We start from the raw sequence: 21,750 nt of genomic DNA, 5'->3' as shown, positions 1-21,750 counted from the left end.
AGCTCTAAATTCTCAGACTCTATAAGGGAATAACGGAGTGAATGCCTCCTGTCCCAGTGAGCCAGGGGCCCAGTCCTGGATAAAGGGCTTTTTGAGCCCATCCCACTGCACCATCCGGGCATCCTGGGGTGGGAGACTCCCCAGCCTAGGCTAGAGGGGTTAGGCGTTCTTTTCCTGGAGGTGGAGGGCAATTAGAAAGCCCAGGCATTGACTTCAGGGGTCTGTGAGTCCTAAAATTGTACATAAAATCACTAAAATACAAAGTGTACCAGGGGAGGATTTCTCACTTTCCTCAGATTCCTTAGTGAGACCATGACCCCCCAGAAAAAGTGTCATTTCCATTTCTCCCCTCCTCTCTTCTGTGGCCATTCTGCGCCCCTTGTTGGGGCAGTAATGAGCTGGCAGAGAGGTGGGCGAAGGGAGACCAGAGGGCTGGAGAGAGGAGGAAACAGATGGCAAGAGGATTCGGCTCTGTGAGAATCCACTCATGGAAAACGCAGACTGAGGGAACATAGAACCTTCTACTTGTGCTCTGTTTACTGAGTTTCTTCTCATGTGTGCCTCTACTTTACTCCAAAAAAAAAAAAAGAAAAACAGACTTTAAGAGATTTCCAAGGGCATAGAAAATATCAGAAAAAAAGGAGTATAAAATAAATGCGAGGTACAAACACCATGCAAGGTGAGGGTGGGCAGGGATGCAGCCTGGAGGGGGCTAAGGTGCATCCGTTGTGGCCTCCGGATGGGCCTGGGCAGGCTGAAGCCTGGATGCGAAACTTTCCAGTGGCCACGATACAGTTCACATCATCCATGAGACTCACCAAGATCTGGTCACTCAGGAAAAGTGTAACCCTTCTAGACATTGAGACTAGCAGGAGGTCACCGTGTGAGCTGACGAATAGCCCCCTTGAGCATGTCCTCGGCATGGATACTGTGCTGAGCTTCACACCACGCTTGCTCATCGTGACCCAGTGCATGCTGAAGGCCCCACACTGGAGCTCGGGGCCAGGGAAGCCTGTTCTGGGGGTGTGCTAGGTAAGAAGAGGGCAAGACAGCACTATCCAGTGTCAGCAGGCTTCTGCTCCAGCTTGATGCAGAAGCATATTTGGCAATACACAGAGAGGACATGTAGCATCTCCTGCAGGCAAAGCTCCTGTGGTCCCTTCTCTTCTCTGGGCTGTGGGCGAATGCTGCCTGGCAGGTGGGCTCCCAGCATGTGCTGGCGTGCAGTCGGTCTCTGCTGCTGCTGGAGAGCATACCTGCACGCCTGAGCAGACTTTCGAGCAGGGCGCAAGGTTGGGTGGCCTTCACATCCTTCTGTGGAAGTGAAGGTTTAATGAGGACAAATTTCATACCTCTCCCACTCTGTGAGGAGGGTCAAAAGTAGTTGTGGCAAAGGCAAGATTCTCCCTGGAATGCTTCAGGGAGCATTCACTCACTGCCCACTCCAACAGCACCCACACAAGCTGCGTGTCTCCCCCAGCATCCTCTGTGTATTAGGCCATCCTTGCAGTGCTATAAAGAAATACCCGAGACTGGGTGATTTATAAGAAAACAGGTTTAATTGGCCCACAGTTCAGCAGGCTGTACAGGAAGCTTGGCACTAGCATTCTGCTTCTGGGGAGGCCTCAGAAAGCTTCCAGTCATGATGGAAGGCAAAGGGGAGGCAGGTGCATCACATGGAGAGACAGGGAGCAAGAGCGAAGGGGGAGGGACCACACGCTTAAACAGATCTCATGAGAACCCACTCACCAAGGGGACGGCACCAAACCATTTATGAGAAATCCACGCCATGATGCAATCACCTTTCACCAGGCCCCACCTCCAATTCTGGGGATTACAATTCAACATGAGATTTGGGCGGGGACACAGATCCAAACCATATCCCTCTGCCATGGTGTTCTGTGGTCCCCTAAGCACTGCCTGCCATCATCACCAGCTTTGCTCCCCTTCCCCCGCAGCGCCTGGTCTCCATGAACATGCCTCTGAACAGCGACGGGACGGTTATGTTCAATGCCACCCTGTTTGCCCTGGTCAGGACAGCCCTGAGGATCAAAACAGAAGGTAAGGGCGCCCGTGGGCACTGGGAGAGACACTCAGAAGGTCTAGCAGATAATCAGAGAGGAGCTCGGCAGCCTGCACAGTGCTCAAGGGACCTTCCTGCCCCAGACAGCATCTGAGCGGGGATACAGGGGTGACCTAAGCTCCAGGACATCGCAGGATCCCAGCCTGCTCATGATTTATTTGCTTCCTGAATGGTCTCCCTGCCTCTAGCTCAGGGGTATCCAATCTGTTGGCTTCTCTGGGCCACATTGGAAGAAGAATTGTCTTGGGCCACACATAAAATACACTAACGATAGCTGATGAACTAAAAAAAAAAAAAAAAAAAAAAAAATCGCAAAATACTCAATGTTTTAAATGTGTTGGGCCACATTCAAAGCCGTCCTGGGCCGCATGTGGCCATGGGCTGCAGGTTGGACCAGCCTGCTCTAGCTTATTCATTTTGAACTCTTGCTTTCCATGAAACTCTGGGACTCATTCTGGTGGTATCTTAAAGTCAGAGAGTATAGCTCACAAAACAGAAGAAGACGGGTGTTAGCTAAAGCAGGACCAACCCCTGTCTAAAAGGACTTAACACTAGCTACAGGTGGGCATCTCAAATGCTCAACTCATTAAATTAATAGGACTGTGCTGGGAAGACATGTGTGGGAAAGGGGACATAGTGACAAGTGGTGGCTGTGGTGGAGGTCATCGCACACATTGTGTGGGCTGAGCCTGGATCAAGGCTGTCAGCCAGCAGACAGGTGAGGATTCAGACCTCACCAGTGCCACCTACTCAGACTGGGCTCCCTCAGGGCTGTGTCCACCTGGAGGGGCCCTTCTAGTTTTCACGAGGCACCCTAAGGGCTAGCAGCAGCCTGAGTGAGATAATCTGCTCACTTTATGATGGATAAGAGTTTGTGAACCACTGTGGAAAAGGCTGTATTAAATACTCCTAAGAAGATGCCATTTCTCTCCAAGTGCGTCCAGCCTTGGAGTGTCTAGTGTTTCTTATTGCGTGGTCAAAAGACCACCTGCTGCAGAATCAGCTTTGGACACCTGTTTAAGCTACAGAGTCCCAGGCACCCAGGCAGATCTGATGATGCCAAATCCCCAAGCATGGGGCCCAGGAATCTGCATTTTGAACCAGCTACAGAGATGAGTCAAACCCACTGGTGTAGTAATTACAGAAAACACAGATGAGACAAGCAGTATGCTTCCTTCCCCTTCCTACACTTCCAGCTTAAAGCTCAGGCTGTCCGTCAGTGTGTTCCTCTGGGGCAACAGAAGGGGCCCTGGGCAGGGAGATGGGAGACTCGAATCAGAATCCCTACTCTCTCACTAATGACATGAGTATGGGCCATTCACTCTGTCTCTATTTCCATTGCTTCGTTGGTAGACTAGAGAAAGGTGATGACATCTGGGAATTTAATTCATTGAATAACCCAGACATGGGCCTTCTCTCAGTTAGATCCTTCAGAAAAAAATAACAGAAACATTTGAAATGAAGTGAAACAAGAACCAGTCCACCAAGACAGAAATCAAAATAATTAGCTGATTTTTAAAACATAAAAATAGGAGCCAGGCGCGGTGGCTCATGCCTGTAATCCCAGCACTTTAGGAAGCCGAGGCAGGTGGATCACCTGAGGTCAGGAGTTCAAGACCAGCCCGGCCAATATGGTAAAACCCCGTCTCTACTAAAAATACCAAAAATTAGCCAGGCATGGTGGTGGGCACCCGTAATCCCAGCTACTCAGGAGGCTGAGGCAGGAGAATCACTTGAATCTGGGAGGCAGAGGTTGCAGTGAGCTGAGATCACACCACTGTACTCCAGCCTGGGTGACAGAGTGGGACTCCATCTGAAAAAATAAAATAAAAAGTAAAAATAGGACAAGTTCTGCTACTAAACTGAAAAAAAAAAAAGCAAAGGCTAAAAAAATATACCATCAGTAGCCAATGCAATCACCCAATCTGAAACGGGTATAAATAGGCCTATTTCTGACTACCAGAAAACAAAAACACACTTTTTTTTTTTAAATGGATCTTACTCTGTCACTGGAGTGGCTGGAGTGGAGTGGCGCAATCACAGCCTCCTGCAACCTCCAACTCCCTGGTTCAAGCCATTCTCCTGCCTCAGCCTCCTGAGTAGCTGGGATTACAGGCATGTGTCACCACACCCAGCTACTTTTTGTATTTTTAGTAGAGACAGGGTTTCACCATGCTGACCAGGATGGTCTCAATCTCCTGACCTCATAATCTGCCTGACTGGGCCTCCCAAAGTGCTGGGATTACAGGCATAAGCCACCGCGCCCAGCCAAAACACACATTTAATTCACACATACGTGTGTATAACAAGGAAGAAAACTGGGAAGAAAATGTGTTCGTATGTTAACTGATTATCATGAGTAGAAAGATCAGCAGTGACATCTACCTTACTCCTTTAGTTTTTTTACTCTCCAAATTTTCTGCAAGGATTGTCACTACCCTATGTTCCGAGGGAAGAAGAGGCGATATAAATGACTGCCAGGAGGAATATGCTGTAATACTTAAAGCTTAATATAAATTGAGGATGTAAGATTTTGTTCCAACCGGTACCAGCCATTGCAAAAACATGCCAAAATGTAAAGACTATTGAGGCTAGGAAGAAACTGCATCAACTAACGAGCAAAATAACCAGTTAATATCATAATGGCAGGATCAAGTTCACACATAACAATATTAACCTTAAATGTTAATGGACTAAATGCTCCAATTAAAAGACACAGACTGGCAAACTGGATAAAGAGTCAAGACCCATCAGTCTGCTGTATTCAGGAGACCCATCTCACATGCAGAGACATACATAGGCTCAAAATAAAGGGATGGAGGAAGATCTACCAAGCAAATGGAGAACAAAAAAAAAGCAGGGGTTGCAATCCTAGTCTCTGATAAAATAGACTTTAAACCATCAAAGATCAAAATAGACAAAGAAGGCCATTACATAATGGTAAAGGGATCAATTCAACAGGAAGAGCTAACTATCCTAAATATATATGCACCCAATACAGGAGCACCCAAATTCATAAAGCAAGTCCTTAGAGACTAACAAAGAGACTTAGACTCCCATACAATAATAATGGGAGACTTCAACACTCCACTGTCAACGTGAGACAGATCAACGAGACAGAAAGCTAACAAGGATATCCAGGAATTGAACTCATCTCTGCACCAAGCGGACCTAATAGACATCTCTAGAACTCTCCACCCCAAATCAACAGAATATACATTCTTCTCAGCACCACATCGCACTTATGCCAAAATTGACCACATAATTGGAAGTAAAGCACTCCTTAGCAAATGTAAAATAACAGAAATTATAACAAACTGTCTCTCAGACCACAGTGCAATCAAACTAGAACTCAGGACTAAGAAACTCAATCAAAACCGCTCAACTACATGGAAACTGAACAACCTGCTCCTGAATGACTACTGGGTACATAACGAAATGAAGGCAGAAATAAAGATGTTCTTTGAAACCAATGAGAACAAAGATAACATACCAGAATCTCTGGGACACATTTAAAGCAGTGTGTAGAGGGAAATTTATAGCACTAAATGCCCACAAGAGAAAGCTGGAAAGATCTAAAATTGACACTCTAACATCACAATTAAAAGAACTGGAGAAGCAAGAGCAAACACATTCAAAAGCTAGCAGAAGGCAAGAAATAACTAAGATCAGAGCAGAACTGAAGGAGATAGAGACACAAAAAACCCTCCAAAAATCAATGAATCCAGGAGTTGGTTTTTGAAAAAATCAACAACAATTGACAGACCGCTAGCAACACTAATAATAAAAAAAAAGAGAAGAATCAAATAGACGCAATAAAAAATGATAAAGGGGATATCACCACGGACCCCACAGAAATACAAACTACCATCAGAGAATACTATAAACACCTCTACGCAAATCAACTAGAAAATCTAGAAGAAATGGATAATTTCCTGGACACTTATACACTCTTCCAAGACTAAACCAGGAAGAAGTTGAATCCCTGAATAGACCAATAGCAGGCTCTGAAATTGAGGCAATAATTAATAGCCTACCCACCAAAAAAAGTCCAGGACCAGATGGAGTCACAGCTGAATTCTACCAGAGGTACAAGGAGGAGCTGGTACCATTCCTTCTGAAACTATTCCAATCAATAGAAAAAGAGGGAATCCTCCCTAACTCATTTTATGAGGCCAACATCATCCTGATACCAAGCCTGGCAGAGACACAACAAAAAGAAAATTTTAGACCAATATCCCTGATGAACATCGATGCAAAAATCCTCAATAAAATACTGGCAAACCGGATTCAGCAGCACATCAAAAAGCTTATCCACCATGATCAAGTGGGCTTCATCCCTGGGATGCAAGGCTGGTTCAACATTCGCAAATCAATAAACGTAATCCAGCATATAAACAGAACCAAAGACAAGAACCACATGATTATCTCAATAGATGCAGAAAAGGCTTTTGCCAAAATTCACAGCCTTTCATGCTAAAAACGCTCAATAAATTCGGTATTGATGGAACGTACCTCAAAATAATAAGAGCTATTTATGACAAACCCACAGCCAATATCATACTGAATGGGCAAAAACTGGAAAAATTCCCTTTGAAAACTGGCACAAGACAGGGATGCCCTCTCTCACCGCTCCTATTCAACATAGTGTTGGAAGTTCTGGCTAGGGCAATCTGGCAAGAGAAAGAAATAAAGGGTATCCAGTTAGGAAAAGAAGAAGTCAAATTGTCCCTGTTTGCAGATGACATGATTGTATATTTAGAAAACCCCATTGTCTCAGTTGCTTAAGCTGATAAGCAACTTCAGCAAAGTCTCAGGATACAAAATTAATGTGCAAAAATCACAAGCATTCTTATACACCAGTAACAGACAGAGAGTCAAATCATGAATGAACTTCCATTCACAATTGCTTCAAAGAGAATAAAATACCTAGGAATCCAACTTACAAGGGATGTAAAGGACCTCTTCAAGGAGAACTACAAACCACTGCTCAGTGAAATCAAAGAGGACACAAACAAATGGAAGAACATACCATGCTCATGGATAGGAAGAATCAATATCGTGAAAATGGCCATACTGCCCAAGGTTATTTATAGATTCAATGCCATCCCCATCAAGCTACCAATGAGTTTCTTCACAGAATTGGAAAAAACGGCTTTAAAGTTCATATGGAACCAAAAAAGAGCCCGCATTGCCAAGTCAATCCTAAGTCAAAAGAACAAAGCTGGAGGCATCACGCTACCTGACTTCAAACTATACTACAAGGCTACAGTAACCAAAACAGCATGGTACTGGTACCAAAACAGAGATATAGACCAATGGAACAGAACAGAGCCCTCAGAAATAATACCACACATCTACAGCCATCTGATCTTTGACAAACCTGAGAGAACAAGAAATGGGGAAAGGATTCCTATTTAATAAATGGTGCTGGGAAAATTGGCTAGCCATAAGTAGAAAGCTGAAACTGGATCCCTTCCTTACTCCTTATACGAAAATTAATTCAAGATGGATTAGAGACTTAAATGTTAGATCTAATACCATAAAAACCCTAGAAGAAAACCCAGGTAGTACCATTCAGGACATAGGCATGGGCAAGGACTTCATGTCTAAAACACCAAAAGCAACGGCAGCAAAAGCCAAAATTGACAAATGGGATCTCATTAAACTAAAGAGCTTCTGCACAGCAAAAGAAACTACCATCAGAGTGAATAGGCAACCTACAGAATGGGAGAAAATTTTTGCAATCTACTCATCTAACAAAGGGCTAATATCCAGAATATACAAAGAACTCAAACAAGTTTACAAGAAAAAAACAAACAACGCCATCAAAAAGTGGGCAAAGGATATGAACAGACATTTCTCAAAAGAAGACATTCATACGGCCAACAGACACATGAAAAAATGCTCATCATCACTGGTCATCAGAGAAATGCAAATCAAAACCACAGTGAGATACCATCTCACACCAGTTAGAATGGCAATCATAAAAAAGTCAGGAAACAACAGGTGCTGGAGAGATGTGGAGAAATAGGAACACTTTTACACTGTTGGTGGGATTGTAAACTAGTTCAACCATTATGAAAACAGTATGGCGATTCCTCAAGGATCTAGAACTAGATGTACCATATGACCCAGCCATCCCACTACTGGGTATATACCCAAAGGATTATAAATCATGCTGCTATAAAGACACATGCACACGTATGTTTATTGCGGCACTATTCACAATAGCAAAAATTGGAATCAACCCAAATGTCCATCTGTGACAGACTGGATTAAGAAAATGTGGCACATATACACCATGGAATATTATGCAGCCATAAAAAAGGATGAGTTTGCGTCCTTTGTAGGGACATGGATGCAGCTGGAAACCATCATTCTTAGCAAACTATCACAAGAAGAGAAAACCAAACACCGCATGTTCTCACTCATAGGTGGAACTGAACAATGAGATCACTTGGACTCGGGAAGGGGAACATCACACTGGGGCCTATTATGGGGGGGGAGGGGGGAGGGATTGCATTGGGAGTTATACCTGATATAAATGACGAATGATGGGTGCTGACGAGTTGATGGGTGCAGCACACCAACACGGCACAAGTATACATATGTAACAAACCTGCACGTTATGCACATGTACCCTAGAACTTAAAGTATAATAATAAAAAAAAAAAAAAAAGCAAAAAAAAAAAAAAAGATTTTGTTCCGTAGAGGAACAAAAGGCAGGGAGGTATGGAAGCAAGGATTCAGCAGGATTGAAGGTTCACTGTCAAAGCAAGCCACATGCCAGCTAAAGAAGACCAATAGCTAGTAACAGTGCGAAAGACTGATCAATCAAATGCAGAGACCCAATTCTGAGGAAATAGGCATTCCAGAGAAAAGGGGAGAAGCCAGCCATGCGGGAACTACAATCATGTCAAGAATTAAAGACTATCTTTTAAACACAAAGACATTTCAGAACAGCTACCAAAGGGCCCATAATGCCCCCACCGAAGGGTGAGCCTTCATCAGACACAGGCCCTCCACAAACTTGTTAAAATCTTAAGAAAGGAAGACAAAGTCAAGTCTTAGAAACAACTAGAAAGAAATGGGAGAAGGCACCTACATTTGTGAAGATAAGGCTGGCATCAGTCGTCACCCTTCAGACTTCTCAGCCTGGAAGGAATTGGGGAGAAATTAACACCTACCTCAGAGAACCAGAGCTCTCATCCCAAGTCCAGTACCAAGCCAAACAAGCTTTTCTCTTGGACCATAGAAGGAAGATATTGAAAAATACTCAGATGACATGAAACAATTGTCAGCGAACTTCCACAATTACATAGACCGTCATGAGAATAAATTAAGGCTGATAAAAAAAAAAAATTAAAGGTCCTTTTGGAAGCTATGTTAATTTCTTAGGTCTGCTGTAAGAAATGATCACAAACTGGGCAGCTTGAAACAAGCGAAAGTTCTCTCAGTTTAGGAGGCCGGAGGCCTAAAACTAAGGTGTCAGTAGACTTGGTTCTTTCTGGAGGCTGTGGGGAGACTCTGTTCCACCCTTTCTCCTAGCTTCTGAGGGCTGTGGACGATGCCAGATGTGCGCTAGCTCACAGCAGCATCACGCCATCTGCGCCTCCATCTTCACATAGCCTCCAGGGTCTTGGTTCCTCTCCCCTTCTTACAAGGACACCAGCCACATTGGACTCATCCAGAATGACCTCGTCTTAACTAATTACGTTGGTGAAAATCCTGTTTCCAACGAAGGCCACGTTCTGAGGTTCTAGGCAGACATGAATTTTGGGAGGACACCATTCAGCCCAGTACCGAAGCGAAGCATATTTGAATACCATGTGTGTTAGGATCTTGTACTGCATGTGTCAGAAACCTCCAGCTACCTCTCCCGTGAAGGGGATTGATCGCCTGCATAGCTGGAGGGCCCGGGAGTCGTGCCCTGCCTTCAGGTCCTGTTTGGATCTGGCATTCGGGGAGCTTGGGATTCCGTCAGTCCCTCTACTGCCACCTCTGCATGCTCTGCCCTGTGGCCCCAGAGGTGGATTTGAACCCAGGCAGTCTGACACAAGAGCCCTCCACCACGATACTGAACTGCCAGTCCTATGCAAGAGCAGTAAACATCCCATGTTGGTTTCCTATTCTGCAAAGTAAATCATTACAAGCTTTTCAGCTTAAAAAGATACCCTGTTGGCCAGGCACGGTGGCTCATGCCTGTAATCCCAGCACTTTGGGAGGCTGAGGCGGGCGGATCACCTGAGGTTGGGAGTTTGAGAACAGCCTGACTAACATGGAGAAACCCCATCTCTACTAAAAATACAAAATTAGCCGGGCATGGTGGTGCATGCCTGTAATCCCAGCTACTCAGGAGGCTGAGGCAGGAGAATTGCTTGAACCCAGGAGTCGGAGGTTACAGTGAGCCGAGATCGCGCCACTGCACTCCAGCCTGGGCAACAAGAGCGAAATTCTGTCTTAAAAACAACAACAACAACAACAACAACATACCCCGTTATTAGCTCATGGTTTTGCAGGTCAGAAGTCCAGCAGTGGTGAAGCTGGGCTCTCATAAGGCATATCCAGGATATTGATCAGGCCATGGTCTCTTCTGGGGGAGATCACGTTGTTGATGGAATTCATCCATTGCAATTGTAGGTCTGAGGTCCCCACTTTCCTGCTGGTTGACAGCTGGGGACCCCCTCAGCTCCTAGAAGCAGCCTCTCTTAAGTTCAGCCCACATGAGTGTTTGCTTTCTTCCAGGCCAGCTGGAGAGAACTCTGCTTTTAAAGGGCTCGTGACTAGGTCAGGTCGGCCTAACCTCCCTGTCTTAGGTCATAGGTGCCGTGTGCCATATAACCTAATCTCAGGAGTAAAATCTATGATGGTTAGGGGCCCAGGGGTTTGGCAGCACGCATACCCTGGTGAGGAGCATCTTAGAATCCTGCCCCCCACATCTGCCCTTACAGCTGTAAGGAGGCTCGGCTTTCCTTTTCCCCACTATAAGGCTGGGACCCCAGAGGCTGCACAGGGCAGGCATCTAAGTAGGGGTACTCAGGACAGAGCCCTCATTGACAGATGTACCCTCCAATCATCCATGTTCCCTGTGGCTGCCCAACGAGTTCCATGAGAAATGCCACCGATGGGGACCCCCTACTGCCCGTGGCGGGGCCATACGTGTTCCAGCTGGTGAGCACATGGCTGCCATTGTTCCTGCCCGGGCGCTGGACTCAGTCCACAAGGAAGAGCACTGAGTGGGGGCGGAGGGGCCCCCTGGCTGGCCTGAGCCACAGGCAGGGGGAAGGGGAGAGGAATGGCATTGGACAGGGCACGAGAGGGAAGGGGGAAGGAAGGAAGGTAGAGAGAGGAAGGGGAAGAGGAAAGAGGTAGAAAACGGGAAGACTGGGGAGAAGTGAAGCCAGCGAGAAAGAAACTGATGTGTCAGATTGCGTGGGGAAGACGCCACCATCTGTGGCTTCCTACCTTACGCAGAGGGACCCAGCCCATCAGAGGCCCACCAAGGGGCTGAGGATCCTTTCCGCCCTGCAGGGAACCTCGAACAGGCCAATGAGGAGCTGCGGGCCATCATCAAGAAGATCTGGAAGCGGACCAGCATGAAGCTGCTGGACCAGGTGGTGCCCCCTGCAGGCGGTGAGTGCTCCCTGGACCCCGCACCTCGGCCACGACCTGGCCGTGCCTTCCTCGGCCTGCCTCTCCTCCAGCGGTGGCACCCTTAGAATGTGGATGCATCTCCTGAGCCTTGCTTCTTGAGTCCCCTAGGCTTGCTGGAGTTCTGCCTTCAGACCCTTCCTGCGGGACTCAGAGGCCCTGTTGGTTAGAAGGAACGCAGGTGCAATGCCCTGCACAAACTCAGAAACAGAATGTCAGGCTGGAAATCTGGTGCAACCCTGCTTTTTACATAGGGTAACAGGCGAGTCCCTGATGCTTAGGGGTTTGGCAGAACTTCCAAGGAAACTCCACAAAGTGTAGGTTTCCCATAAACCTGATTGCTGTAGGATTGCTCTAAGGCCCTGAAAGGAGAATCCCCTGAGATTCCTCCCCTCTTGGATGAAATTCTTTTTGTTCTTCCAAGAGCAGTGTTTCTTGACCCTATCAAGCCCCAAATCCCTTTTTATAGCAAAGAGTTTATATTGCCTTTACTATGATCCTGAAGGCAAATTATAGATAATATAACTTTCCTGTACATACAATTTCCAAAATATTAATATAATGCCTTCACTCTAACATAAAATCTATTGAAAGCAGATATTTCCAATATGTAAATACTCAGGCATAACTATACCGGAAGGTACTTTTAACTGATGAGATCTTCTCATGTACACACTTACAACACAGGAAGTAAGACAATTGGGTTCACAGGAAGTAAGACAATACTGAATACTGTCAACACTTTGTATCTGTCATTTTGAAATAAGGGGTAAATCAGTGTATTAAATAACTGTGTATAAATAGCCCCACACACATAAACACACACACATACTTACACGTATGCAGAATAACCATGACATGACACTTACGGTGAGTGACCCAGACACCGCAAAAAGCATCGCCATCAGGAATCCAGTTTTCCAAAACGCGAACCTCTCTCAGCCAAGTTTAAATACTCCAAGATATAGTTTTCGTCAATTTACACAGCAGTTGTATTCCTGGAAACTTTTAAGTATGTTAAAACCATGCAAAACAATGTCCTGTGTTCATTTGCACAATGGAATTATGTTCTGAGCTCAGAGAATCCTAAGCAGAATCATGGATGTGTGGCATAAACTTGAAAGCCCAGCAGAGTGCAAAGCTGTGATTGCAGAACATGCCTGCACTTCAAGGGACAGGTCTGGAGCTGCTTAATGCCGGTGGCACCCCCACAGTACCCTGACAACTAAAAACCATCCCACACATTTACTGTGCCCTCCTTAAGAGGCGACACCACTTGTGTTGAGAACCACTTGCCAGAGGGAAAACCAGACTTGGGCTAAGTGAAAATCTCGCCAGTGCCATGTGATGTTTTACATACATCATTTTGTTGAATCCTGACAACATTTCTGTGAAGTTTGCTCAGGGAACTAAAGTTCTTAGAAGCTAAGTTGCTGACCCAAGGTTACCTGGAGAGTCCAGAGCAGATTCAGGATTCAAACCCAGGCCCCAGGGGACCTAGGACTCCAGGCTTGTCCCACCATGCAGTTCTTCCTTCCTGACTATGCGGGAGAGAGGACCCTGGGTTTTTCCCTCCCACGTGGCAAGGCGGTGCTTGCCAGAGAAGGGAGGGGTCATCACTGCTATGGACTTGGCTGTTTGGGAGGGACAGGAAGGAGGAGGACCCTCACCAGCCCCTAGATCTGTCTCTTGCGCCCGTTGCATCTCTTCACAGAGAACCAGGAGGTGGAGCCAAAGGGCTCCTTACCAGGCATGAAATGTTTCCTGTAGGAACTTATGGCTTCTCCACCATCAGGTTCACTCCCAGGACAGGGACTGATGATGTCACATGTAATCTTGGGTATCCAGCCCAGCAGGGATGCAGCCAACCCACCTGGCACAAAAACCCAATCTGGTTTGAAAGAAAAATCCAAACTTCCATGGGAAGAAAGCCCTCCTTCCAGCAGCCGCTCCCTCCAAGCTAAGCTGAACTGATCTGGACTTGCACTTGGAAGAGGGTCCAATTGAGGAGGGACATTTGAAGCTCTGGAATCAAATAAGAGTCAGCAAATATCAGTAAAGTTAAAAAAAAAAAGCGGGAAATAATTTTGATAATAGGCTAGCTTTTCCATAAAAAAAAAAAAAAAAAAAAAACAGGGGCTAAGAATGTGTTTGATGATTTACATAACTAATTTGCACTAAGAATCTCCGAGAAAATACTCGAGAAACTAGATTATCTATAGGAGGTGGTGACTGGGCAGATAAGGGCTGTGGCGGGAGAGACTTTTCACCATAAGCCTTTTTAGGTATTTTTTTTTTTCTCTGTTTAAGCCATGAGAATGTACTACCTCTCCAAAAAATTAAACCTAAAAAGTTTTTAAATTTTTGGATGCTGAAAAAAAAAATGAATGAAGTTCAACTGAATTCCCTCTTACCCCCTCTCCCCACGTCTCAGATGATGAGGTCACCGTTGGCAAGTTCTACGCCACGTTCCTGATCCAGGAGTACTTCCGGAAGTTCAAGAAGCGCAAAGAGCAGGGCCTTGTGGGCAAACCCTCCCAGAGGAACGCACTGTCTCTGCAGGTGAGGGCCTGGGGGCGGGCCCACACTCCAGGAACGTCCTGGTCACTGCCTCTGACCTCCAGTCAGGGTCCCAGTCCCTTCCCAGCAGGCTGGAGGCCAGGTCCCTGCAGAGGGAACCTTTCAGAGAACTCCAGACCTTTCCAAAGATGGCTGTGAGAAGGGGACGACGTGCCCTTCCCCACCTGCCACCCACCGACTGCCCTCCATGGTCCTGCCTGCTGTCGTAGCCCCCAGATCTCTCAAACACTTCACTGAGGCTCCCATGACAGCCCCTGACCCCTGGTGCCCCCTCCTAATGAGCCTTCATCCCTCCTGGGTGGGCGAGTGGATTCTTCCATCAGAGGGCAGCCCAGCCCCCAGTTCACACACAGACAAACCTTCCGGAGGGTCGACTGGCTGGGTGGAGGATGCCAGGGCCCTGGAGGGACAAGTCTTGGCCCGAGGCTATGGCTGGCTGGTGAGCTTGGAGGAAAGGGAGCACGGTCCTCACCATCCTCCGCTTGGGTTCCAGGCTGGCTTGCGCACACTGCATGACATCGGGCCTGAGATCCGACGGGCCATCTCTGGAGATCTCACCGCTGAGGAGGAGCTGGACAAGGCCATGAAGGAGGCTGTGTCCGCTGCTTCTGAAGATGACATCTTCAGGGTGGGTGGTGCCATGGCGCACTCTCGGCCTCTGTAAAGTTCAGTTTGGAGCAAGAGGGTGGGCTGGGGTTTTGCGGGGAACGTCCAGGGGAAAGAGCTACACCAGAGGAGAGGGCCCATTCCAGGCTCTTCCTGATTAGCTGTCTCCTCACCCCTTTGCCTTTTCCAAGCCTGACTCCATCCCAAGGCAGGGCTCCCTGGAAATCGTGGCTCCCCGTGTCACTGGCTCTCAGAGGAGTGGGAAGGAGCCGCCTCCCTAAGGAAAATGTTTCCTAGGACAAACTTCTACGTTAGAAGTTGCAAAGTGGCCACCCCTGGGGCACGTCTAATCTACAGGCTTGTTTTGTTTGTTAATATTTGAAAATCTGGCACATTCAGGTCAAAATCAAGATTTCTGGCATTCCTTGGAAAAGTCAGGAGACCTGGCAATTTTGAGCTTGCGTTCCCACAGGGCAGCAGAGGGCTGGAGCCTAGTGGCGGTTGCCCTTTGAGATGGAGCATAGCGTCTGTTCTCCAGGTCTCAAAGACCCCTCCAGTCCTCCCCTTTCCTTCTCCTTTCCTGGAGACTGAAGCTGCCCAGCAGTTGCAATAGTGAAAATTTAAAAGGCTGTATTGGAATGAGGGGCATTTATCACTCACTTGTGTTGCCTGCCTCACCCCGCTGGTGTTTGGTTACAAATCCTTCTATAGCAAGGGAGAAGCTGCCAGCCATAATTGTGCAGGGCCCTGCTCACACCTCTCTCTCCCCGCCCCGAGCCCAGTTCCCAGGCTGTGGAACACACAGGGGGCAAGCTGAGCCCATCCTGCCCCTGCTCCGTCTCTTCCTCATCCTTATTCTCATCACTGGGAGACATTCATCACTGAGTGGCCTCAGAGACATGGCATGGTGGTGACACAACCCGACAAGAGCCCAGAAACCAAAGGCTCAGTCACCAAGGCCCAGGGATGTTCTGATGTCAAGGGTTGGACCAACCTTGCAAATAGCTACTTGCCCACTTCCCCAGGACAAGGAAAAGAATACTGGGGAAAAACACTGGCTCCAGGTTTTAAATCTCTCTGAGTCCCCGAGGGGAAAAAAGACCATCATGGAGGAAATTCTTCATATTCAAAACCATTTGGCCAACACAGCTTTTAGCTCTGTGACCACATTGGATTTCCATTTTTTTAATCTAGTTAGAATCTTCTGGTTGCTCTCCCAGCCCCCGCCCTCACGGTGTGCTGGCTGCTCTTAGGGACCACCATCCTGGATGTGCCCTGGAAACTCACCCCAGCCCAGGGGCTTCGCTGGAAACCTCCAGGGCAGCTTGTACCAGCGACAGCCCCTTGCCCAATCCATCCCCACAGGTGGGTGGGTTCTCCCAGCTGCCACAGAGGGGAGCCTGGAGCCTTGAGACTCCCAGTCCCTCCCTCTCTGGAGCTGCCAGGCGTGAAGAAGGTCCTCAGGTGCTCCTGGCTCCCAGCAGGGCTGTGCCTCCCTGAAAGAAGGCAGCCTGGCCTCCCAGGCCCTGTACTTCCCTGACCTGGCTGTGGAGTCTGTTCTCTGGGAGGAGTGGGTGCTGAGGGGCTTCTCCTCCACCCGCCCCTCCTTCTTGCCTACAGAGGGCCGGTGGCCTGTTCGGCAACCACGTCAGCTACTACCAAAGCGACGGCCGGAGCGCCTTCCCCCAGACCTTCACCACTCAGCGCCCGCTGCACATCAACAAGGCGGGCAGCAGCCAGGGCGACACTGAGTCGCCGTCCCATGAGAAGCTGGTGGACTCCACCTTCACCCCCAGCAGCTACTCATCCACCGGCTCCAACGCCAACATCAACAACGCCAACAACACCGCGCTGGGTCGCCTCCCTCGCCCCGCCGGCTACCCCAGCACGGTCAGCACTGTGGAGGGCCATGGGCCCCCCTTGTCCCCTGCCATCCGGGTGCAGGAGGTGGCGTGGAAGCTAAGCTCCAACAGGTAAGTGGGAGCCTGGCCACCCCAGGCGGTACACAGGGCCCACATGTTGCAACCCTCAGGAGACAGTGGAGACGGAGGCCTCGGCCGGCCACTTGCCCCTCAAGCTTCCAGGAGGTCGCTGCCCCAGACCCCAGCAAGAGCAGGAGGCACTATGCTGTCTCCCAAGTCCTGCCCTTGATCAGACATGGCAGGCTCAGGGCAAGTCAGCAGTGTCCTGCGGCACTGGTTCTCCCTCTCCTCTCCCATGCTTCCTGAGTGGCCCAGTGTGATCCTCAGATGTATGCGTTCTGGCTGCACAACAGAAACCATCCTGTCTGCCCTTTACCAAGTCTCTGCTCAAACCTGGCCTTTCTCCCAGCTGAGATGGGAATGGCGTTTCCATTGCTTCCCTGGAGCCCTTTTGCCAGCCTCCCGGGCTGTGGGAGGGCACCCCGCTGTGGGAGGCGCCGTCTGTAGCACTGGCCCATTCTGCCCAGCATAGGATCATTCCTGGAGGTCTTGACTGCACCTCTTACCCTGACTCACTCTTTTCTCCTTGTCCTCTGATCCCCTGTGCTCTAGGATGCACTGCTATGACATGCTGGATGGTGGGACTTCCCACCCGCCCTGGGCCCCCGTGGGGTTCCTCCCTGTCTGCATTAGCAGCTCCGGGGTTCCCCAGTGGGGCTGAGAGCGGACACACCCTGCGTGGTGCCTGGCCACGCTTAACTGTGCTGCTCTTCCAGAGTGGGACAGTGGCTCCCAGCAGGCAGCACAGCCCCCCAGCCTGCCAGGTTCTTGACATGCCTGCCCTCCAGCTCAGAAAATAATAGAGAAGTAGGAGCTTCTCTCTAAACCCCTGGAAAAGTGTCCATCCCAGGAGCAGGCACACCTGCCGCTGGCCTGCCCATCCCTCCAGAGGGCCCATTTTCAAGTGGCTGCATGCAAGCCCATGGGACACAGGCATTTAACTGTGTCAGATGACAGACCAGTTTAAAAGACCATCTCCCTGTCTGCTTTCCTTTCTGCAAGGTTGGCTGGTTTTGCCACCCAGAAGCAGCACTGGGGGCGTCCTTCAACTGATGAGGCCTGCACTGCTGCCTTCTGTGCACAGGGCAGTGTGCTCGGCACTGGATTTTAGGTGCTGGCCTGAAGGGCTGGCTTTGCATAGGAGAGGATCTAATCTAGGCATCTAGTCTTGGGCGCCTGCACCTGTCGTGGGGGCCTCATCCTTCTCTGCAACCTTACGCCCCTTCCACAGCCTTTGAGGACTCAAGTCCTGGGTCCCCACACCCCCTTCTCCCCTCTGCTTAAGGAGGGCTCCATGTCCGTCTTTAGCATCTCAGGGTGAATTAAATCCCACCCTCTAAGGGCATTTTCATGGAAGCTTTGTTCTCTGTGACATAAAGGGAGATGGATGTTTAGAGGAGCTGGGGGAGGAAACCCCAGGGGATTTCCTTGTCCCCACAGATGCATCTCTCCACATAGCAAAATACATGCAGAGCACCCGGCACAGTGCCCAGCGCTCATGAAATGTCGGTTCCCTCTGCCCACTGCAGTGGGTACAAACAACACTCAGGGCACACAGGGCATCAAGCCTCAGCTTGGTTAAGAAGAGGAGCATAGCCCACGTCCCAGCTCCCTCGTCCCTGTGTCACAGCTCAAGGCTAAGGGCAGCTCAGGCCCTAGCTTTGCTTGTGCTGAGGATGGGCCAGCATGTCCTGTGCCCGGTGGCCCCCAAAAGTGCTGTTGCTTGCCTGCTGCTGCTTTGTGTCTCCAGCTCCTCCCACTGTGCCTCGCCAAAGCCCACGCCACCTCCTTCCCCTCCCAATCCTCCCAGAGCTCCCACCTCTCACCTTTCCTTCCACTGAAGGGCGGGTGGCAGTCTGCAGCCCTCCTCTTCCTCGAGCCTCCCAATCCTCCCGGAGCTCCCACCTCTCACCTTTCCTTCCACTGCAGGGCAGGTGGCAGTCTGCAGTCCTCCTCTTCCTCGAGAGAGAATTGCTTCTACCCTGCCTGAGATGCTCAGGGCCAGGGCACTGATCTAGCACTCGGCTCGGAGATGATGGACCAGGATCTTTCCCTGATGCTCCCAGGGGGTTCTGAGGATAAAGTGGGCCCAGCATGCAAGGTCTATAGAAAACAAGACAGAGGGAGGCACTGAGCTGAGCTCAGACAGGAAAAGAGGCTTTGGTCCAGAGCTGAAGAAGACATGACCCTGTGAGCAGAAGACCCTGTCCCAGCAGGGAAAGGCACGCCCTGGTGTGTGAGGGTCTGGAGCTCAGGAGGGACTCAGGCTCAGCAGGGACTCAGGCTCACTGCCCTCTGCTCAGGAGAGCAAACCCCTCTAGGTGAGGCTCCCTCTCTGTGTCTTTACCCCAGGGTGCCAGTGTCAGAGTCAAGGGCACCATCAAAATAGGATGCCAGGGACTTCCCAGCTATGCCAGATGCCAAAGACCCAGGTGTCACAGCTAGGGGTGAGTGGGAGGCAGCCTCTAAGTCAGGCAGGGCATATGTCATTCCAATTTCATAGAAAGGGAAACTGAGGCATGAGGTGGACCAAGTGACTTGGACCAGTGGGTAAGTGAATTGGGGTCAGGACTCAGATTTCCCTGGATCCACAGCAGACATCCTTCTCCCAAACGGGACCCTCACTCTAATCTTAACACTTCCACGGATCCATCAGCAATCACAGGAGAACAAAGCACCAGCAACTGTATGCCTGTTCACCTGTGTGTGTGTGTGTTTGTGCACGTGTGTATGCATGCATGTGTGTGCGTGTGTGTGTGTGTGTGCTGCTTTACTTGCTGAAGGAAGGGGAGGAGGGTTAGCAGTTCCTGATGTTTTTCTTCATCTTGGATATTGTAGGTGCCACTCCGGGGAGAGCCAGACAGCCATGGTGGGTCCGGAGGAGACGTCTCAGGATGAGACCTATGAAGTGAAGATGAACCATGACACGGAGGCCTGCAGTGAGCCCAGCCTGCTCTCCACAGAGATGTGAGCTCTGCTGCCCTCTGCCGAGGCTGACCCAAGTGTGGGAACAAATCTGGGGAGGCAGGGGAAGGTCCCTGAGATCCCTTCTCTGGGGCTGATTGCAGGAGGAGAGAGCATAGAAAAAACATCTGCACCATCTCTCTCATCTCCTCAGTGAAATGGGGGCCCCCATCACACACACACACGCGCATGCACACACACACATGCACACACACACATACACGCACACATGTACACATATACACACACATACACACATACACACACACACACACACACACACACACACACACACACACATACACACACACACACACACACACACACGATGCCCTTTTTAGCTTGGTCTTTCCTCGCCAGGAAAATTTCTGAACATTGTTTTATAAACATTTTAGGCAGTACGACACGGTCATAAAGACACTTTCTGGTGAGACTCAGTGCACACATACATACATCTATTGAGAATCACACAAGTGTTTCAAGACACGGCTTATAATAAAGCTGCCCAGAAGAGGGCACTGGTGGCAAAGCCAGGCCTGAGATTTCTTCTCCTTGCTGGACTTCTTGGAGGATTTTAGCTGCAGATCTAGATTCTTTAGAAGGCTGTGACATTCATTTGGTCACTAATGACTAGCCCTTAAAAGCAGGCGCAGCACAGCACAATAGAAACTATCGGAATGCGCCAAATGACACAAAGATAAGCACGTGCTGTGAAACTCTGGCTTAATGGCCCACAGACGTGTATCTGGGGGTCGCCTTGCGAAACGTCTTAGGACTGTGGGTGACATCCACAGAAGTTTGAGACACATTGTTTCAGAAGCTTTTCTGGCTCTTTTCATTCACCCTCAAAGCCCCATCTCATCTGTTACTTTGTGACTCACCACAGGCCTCTGAGGCAGGCAGGGCATACGTCGTTTCAGTTTTGTAGAAAGGGAAACTGAGGCATGGGGTTTTCCCCAGGGGGAAATGCCTGTGTCCCATGGGCTTGCATGCAGCCACTTGAAAATGGGCCCTCTGGAGGGATGGGCAGGCCAGCGGCAGGTGTGCCTGCTCCTGGGATGGACACTTTTCCAGGGGTTTAGAGAGAAGCTCCTACTTCTCTATTATTTTCTGAGCTGGAGGGCAGGCATGTCAAGAACCTGGCAGGCTGGGGGGCTGTGCTGCCTGCTGGGAGCCACTGTCCCACTCTGGAAGAGCAGCACAGTTAAGCGTGGCCAGGCACCATGCAGGGCGTGTCCGCTCTCAGCCCCATTGGGGAACCCCGGAGCTGCTAATGCAGACAGGGAGGAACCCCACGGGGGCCCGGGGCAGGAACGAAGCACTCACCGACCCGTCCCAGCATGTCAGTCCGTTCAGTTCCTGAGAGGACTTTAGAGTGAGGAAGGGGTAGCCTTGCAGGCTTTTGAAGACAGGAAAGGTGTGGCTGGAGGTGGTGGGAGGGGGCACCAGGCCCCCCACTGTGGGGGTGTAGGGAGAGCGGCAGCCAGGCCAGCACAGCATGCGGCTTCCTGGGGTCCAGTGCTTTCTGCTCAGGAACTGGATGGAAGAGTAGCAGAAGCACCTCTTTTTCCCCAGCATAGAAAGAAGAATCCAGTGAGTAAGGAAAAGCCTGGAAAGAGTCCCAACCAGCGACTCTTGACAAATCCCTGAACCACCCTGTGCCTTCGTGTCCCCATCAGCAAAGTGGGACGGTGGGGGTGACAGGCCTTCTACTTTTCTGACTCAGCAAAACACAGACAATGTAAAACCAGGAGAAATATCTGAAGTTCCTTATGAGATAATATTCTCTAAGTTGATTTTTAGAGAATACACACGAATGCCTGACCGCCTACCCTAGAAATCAGGAAGAGCATGTATTTTAACCTTTTCTGGTTATTCTAG

The 21,750-nt window shown here is 49.4% G+C and overlaps 1 protein-coding gene and 1 long non-coding RNA gene across 39 annotated transcripts in view; one reads left to right on the top strand and one right to left on the bottom strand.

Moving 5' to 3' along the window:
- Positions 1 to 21,750, top strand: part of LOC117090701 (voltage-dependent L-type calcium channel subunit alpha-1C) — a 744,659-nt gene that overhangs the window by 714,380 nt on the left and 8,529 nt on the right. For 19 of the 38 annotated variants that reach the window (XM_033223240.1, XM_033223242.1, XM_033223238.1 and 16 more), the window contains 6 exons: positions 1,959 to 2,061; positions 11,618 to 11,719; positions 14,172 to 14,299; positions 14,811 to 14,945; positions 16,544 to 16,896; positions 19,744 to 19,872. In XM_033223240.1, the coding sequence (XP_033079131.1) occupies positions 1,959 to 2,061; positions 11,618 to 11,719; positions 14,172 to 14,299; positions 14,811 to 14,945; positions 16,544 to 16,896; positions 19,744 to 19,872 (950 nt within the window). Of the gene's footprint in view, positions 1 to 1,958; positions 2,062 to 11,560; positions 11,720 to 14,171; positions 14,300 to 14,810; positions 14,946 to 16,543; positions 16,897 to 19,121; positions 19,227 to 19,743; positions 19,873 to 21,750 lie in introns of all 38 variants that reach the window. The other 19 variants (XM_033223225.1, XM_033223224.1, XM_033223233.1 and 16 more) reach the window with 2 other exon arrangements.
- On the bottom strand, positions 1,932 to 14,817 carry LOC117090708. Its single transcript, XR_004440105.1, has 3 exons — positions 10,580 to 14,817; positions 9,192 to 9,241; positions 1,932 to 2,042 (listed from the first exon to the last, which is right to left on the bottom strand). It is a non-coding gene; the product is annotated as an uncharacterized LOC117090708 (long non-coding RNA).

This window comes from Trachypithecus francoisi, unplaced genomic scaffold (genome assembly GCF_009764315.1).
Source record: "Trachypithecus francoisi isolate TF-2019V2 unplaced genomic scaffold, Tfra_2.0 Lachesis_group11, whole genome shotgun sequence".
In the NCBI taxonomy this organism is placed as follows: Eukaryota; Metazoa; Chordata; class Mammalia; order Primates; family Cercopithecidae; genus Trachypithecus; species Trachypithecus francoisi.
Note: the sequence above shows the minus strand (reverse complement) of the source record. Positions and strands in the feature narration are given on the sequence as shown.